General features: G+C 44.5%; 1 protein-coding gene across 1 annotated transcript in view; it reads right to left on the bottom strand.

The window, feature by feature from the left end:
- cacna1ab (calcium channel, voltage-dependent, P/Q type, alpha 1A subunit, b) overlaps positions 1 to 1,591 on the bottom strand; it is a 148,872-nt gene extending 147,281 nt beyond the window's left edge. The window contains exon 1 of the mRNA XM_076280840.1: positions 1,176 to 1,591. Within this exon, the coding sequence (XP_076136955.1) occupies positions 1,176 to 1,591 (416 nt within the window). The remainder of the gene's footprint in view (positions 1 to 1,175) is intronic.
- Positions 1,592 to 4,401: the final 2,810 nt, after the last annotated feature.

The following is a 4,401-nucleotide window of genomic DNA, read 5'->3' as shown; positions in this document are numbered from 1 at the left end:
GTTTGGTTCCTAAGCAGGAAATGATTGTATATTGGGAGGACTGAGAAATGATAGCAGTACAAAATCAATAAACACTGAAACAGAGTTTGTCTCATCACAGTAATTTTCATCAAATCCATGTAGAGGGATATCCTGTGGTACAAAATGTCACTTTTTTATACATGCATGACAGTGAAAAGCGTTGAGTCATGTTTTGTTTTGCACTGAACGATGGGGTGGACAAGGTAGACAGACAAGGTCAACAGTGTTGGATTTGTTGGTATAAAAAAATGTGTATTTTGTGACTGAAGTAACTTTTGAAAAACAAATGCAGTTTTAATGAGATAGTGACGAGATTTAAAGTATTTTAGTCGGTCACACTGTTGTTAATATGAATCGATTCCTGTTTCCTTTCACGGATGACAAAGAGCGCTGTTATCCCATGTAGGTCATTCTCTGACTATTTGATAAATGCCACCTCACAAGCAACGGCTAACAAATGAATCCATTGTTTTTCTCTCTCCATTGAATGAATGAGAGCAAAAAGACTTTACAGCATAAAATGGATTACTGTCATTATGAAAGGTTAATGTGGGATTCAAATTGACCTTTCACATTTATTATGGGACAATGACAATAGCAATGATTTCCTCCAGAAAGTGTACATGTGTGTGTGTGCGCACGCGTGTGTGTGCAGGTGCTGTACTGTACTATTCCGTACATGTATGCATATGTGCGTTGTGGAGCAATTCTCGGGTGGGAATGGCAGAATCACTCACGAATCAATACTGTCACAATACTTTACCTACGAAACGATAATATCCTGACTCAGCGATTCTGCAACACTCAATACATTGGAAAAGATTACGATACATCATAATATCTATGAAAAAAAAGAAAAAGAAAAAGGCAAAAAGCTTGTTTTATGTATTTATTCACTGGATTTCAAAACGGATTTGAAACTATGGACAAAGTGCATAGAGTTTTAGCTTAGTCTTAATTACAGGAATTATTTCATACTTAACATATCGCAAAAAGAAGAACGATATATTGGCGTAACAATATATTGTCCCACCAAAGTGAGTGTGTGTGTGACAGAGAGTATGTATTTGTGTGTGTGTGTGACAGAGAGAGAAAGATAGTATGTATGTGTGTGTGTGTGTGTGTGTGTGTGTGTGTGTGTCAGCAGTACTCACTCCCACTCCTTGCGTCGTGCCTGCGGCGTGCTCTGCAGTTTGTGGCTCTGGTGGGCCTTGATGACATCACGGTGCTCCACCAGGGCCCCCCGTCGCCGGATGGGTGGAACGGGCTGGGCGTCTTCATCGCCGTCGGCGACCAGCGAGTAGAGTCCGGTGGTGACGGCTCCCCCGGCCACAGACTCGCGTCGGCCGAAGGAGAAGGGGGGCGCGTCGCGGCACTGCTCCACCCGCACATCATAGACGGCGTGGTAGTAGGTGGGGTTGGCGCACACGCTGCTCCCGCTGGTGGGAGGGGGGATGTGCGGCGGGCAGCGGCGGCGCTGGGGGCCGGAGTTTGGAGACGGTGATGGCGGCCACCGGGGCGACGCTCTCTCCATGATCACCGAGCCATCGGAGCACAGCGGGGACAGCATAGAACTGAGAGAGAGAGAGAGAGAGACAAAGAGAGAAAGAGAGAGAGAAAGAGAGAGAAAGAGAGAGAGAGAAGCGGAGACAGAGAGAGAAAGAGAGAGAGAGAAGCGGAGACAGAGAGAGAGAGAGAGACAAAGAGAGAAAGAGAGAGAAAGAGAGAGAGAGAAGCGGAGACAGAGAGAGAGAGACAAAGAGAGAGAGAGAGAGATTATGATATTTTTAAACTTTACTCTAAACTTTAAACTCTATTACATTATGCAAGGAAACCACTACAAAACCTTCAATATGTGCAGAAAACATGGAGATATCAAAAAAGCAGTCATCACATAGCAAGAGAGAGAGAGAGAGAGAGAAAGAGGGATAACGAAGGGATGAAGAGGGGTAGAAATGGAATAGAGTGGGGAGGGTAAAAGAGAGAGGTAGTGCAGAAAGGCTGAGTAATGGAAGAGGAAGACATAGAGGTGAAAAGAGGGAGAAATGGAGAGAGCAGAGGAAGGCTATTGGGAGGGGGAGAGGGGAAAGTGAGCAAGGTGACGAGGCAGGAAGTAGAGAGAGAAAGAGAAAGTTGACGTAAGGGGGGGATGAGCAAAGGTGAGGTCACAGAGGACAAAAAAGGAGGAAATGAGTGTAAGAGAGGGACATAGAAGAGAAGAGAAAAGGAAAGAAAAAGTATTAATTAACAGGGTTTGTGTGAGCGCTCCGGCAGCACTGCGACACTGGTTGTCTAGCGGGGGCCCTCTGAGAGCCGACGTCAGGTGGAATTCAAAGGCAGCGCACCGCACTCCCTCCCTCCCTCCCCGCTTATCTGCTACAGGGAGCTTTAATACATTACTCCTGTGTGACTGAATAAACCAATTCACACACACACAAATTTTCTTTGTGTCAGAAAGACACACACACACACACGCACACGCACAAAGAGAGAAAAGACAAAGTGCTAAAGTCAGGACTCCTTGTACTCATGCAGATAGGAGAGAGTGTGCCATATGACCCGATAATAAAAGCCCAGTGTATTAGAGTGAAAATAGAGGTGGGAAGGAGATAGAGAGAGAGAGATAGAGAGACAGAGATAGAGAGAGAGAGAGATTCACGGAAGCCAGAGGTGCTGCTGACCTCCAGAGGAAAACAACAACACAAAGGAATTCTAAATGAGAAAGAATGAGAGATGAGTCTGAAGACAGGGAGAAAAAGAGAACAAACTAGTGATAAGAAACAGAAAGAGAGAGGACACTAAGGAGAAGGGTAGCTAGGACAACAAACAAAAAGAGAGAGAGAGGGGGGAGAGAGAGAGAGAGAGTCAGGTGCCCTCTGAGACCACCATTTACTTGTTTTCCTCAAGCAGAGTGCGGGGAGCAAATCACCGCTGCTGTCTTAAAAGAGTTCAGCGGCACGGCTGTACTTAAAAGAGTTCAGTGGCACGGCTGTACTTTTAAGTGTTGTTCATTGAGCTCATCTGTTCTGTGTGCATGATTAACAACACACACGCTCCTCCTCACTGGAGCATGCTGGAGACCCACTGGTGAATACACTCATCCATGTGAAACCGTTTCATACACATCACAGAGAAAACAAACAAAATCACCTGTCATTTCCTGTCGGAAAGGGTTGCTTTTTTTCCAGGGAAGGTTGTGTTCCCATAAACAGGATTAAAAACAATCTCTGAGGCAAAACATCAACAACTTATCATTTCTGTGTCTCGCAGAAATAAATCAAATTTTATTGGGAAATTAGAACATTCTGATAGTTTTTCCATAAAACCCTTTAGGAGGAATACAGAGAGAAATAATAAATCAATCAAGGTCCACGCAGTCAGAGAAAGACACTACCGCTGATAATTCAGGCTCTTGTTGTGCCACTGTGTTATACATTCTTATTGTAACTATAATAATATTTTTGTAAGTATAATATTAGTAGCCTTGCACCTGTTAAAAATGGGGTTACATTTTTGTAAGATCTTAGGTTGAACTTAAATTGGACTTGGATAAGAAAGCTATCTCTTGGGAGTGTAAAGCAATGAGAAAATGATTGTCATGTTCTATATTGATGTTAAATTGAGCTCAATTGTGTCTTGGAGAAAAAAGCGAAATAAAATAACTTATTTTGAATTTTCCTTTCCTCTGGGAACACACTGGTAAACTCACTCAACCATGTGAAGATGCTTCAAAAGCGTCACAGGGAAAACAAATCAACTGTCGCACAGACGTTTTGTCTACAAATAAGAAATGATTTCTGTGCCCGTATGGCCTGTGTGTGTGTGTGTGTGTGTGTGTGTGTGTGTGTGTGTGTGTGTGTGGAGTAGGGGTGATGAGAGGCCGCTGTAAGTTAAGTTGGGTGTCGGCACTTACTTCCATTACAGCAACTACTGAGAAGTCATCATTTATTAAAGCTTCACTTTGCTTTATTATTTAGGTGCGCGAGAGCCCCCAAACAGTGCGTCGCCTCTACCCACATCTGCTTGAGATTGAGGCCTTCAACTTTTGATTGAAGTCAACTTCCTCTCGTCTGTGGGTCAGCTTTTTCTCTGCTTTGGTGTGTGTGTGTGTGACTGTGTTCCTACCCGAGTGGGTGGTGTGTGTGTGTGGGGGGGGGGGGGGGGGTGGATCTCAAGCATGGATGTGCTCTAGCTCCTCTCCAAAATGAAACAATTCTTCTCTAAAAGGGGCAGAGCACCCCGGCCCTCTAGGGACGCGCCCACTCTTTCCCATTTGAAATGTGACACCACATGACGCTGCCAAGAGTAACAGGTATGATTTGCCTACTGCACGACACAAATCAACTACATGGGGGAATCAGGCCAGTTGGAAGGCATCAA

Source organism: Alosa pseudoharengus, unplaced genomic scaffold, assembly GCF_046254945.1.
Source record: "Alosa pseudoharengus isolate Yale_2024_CS ecotype anadromous, Long Island Sound unplaced genomic scaffold, YU_APseudo_1.1 YU_APseudo_1.1_scf_1, whole genome shotgun sequence".
Lineage (NCBI taxonomy): Eukaryota > Metazoa > Chordata > Actinopteri > Clupeiformes > Clupeidae > Alosa > Alosa pseudoharengus.
This window is presented reverse-complemented; position numbering and strand designations above follow the sequence as displayed.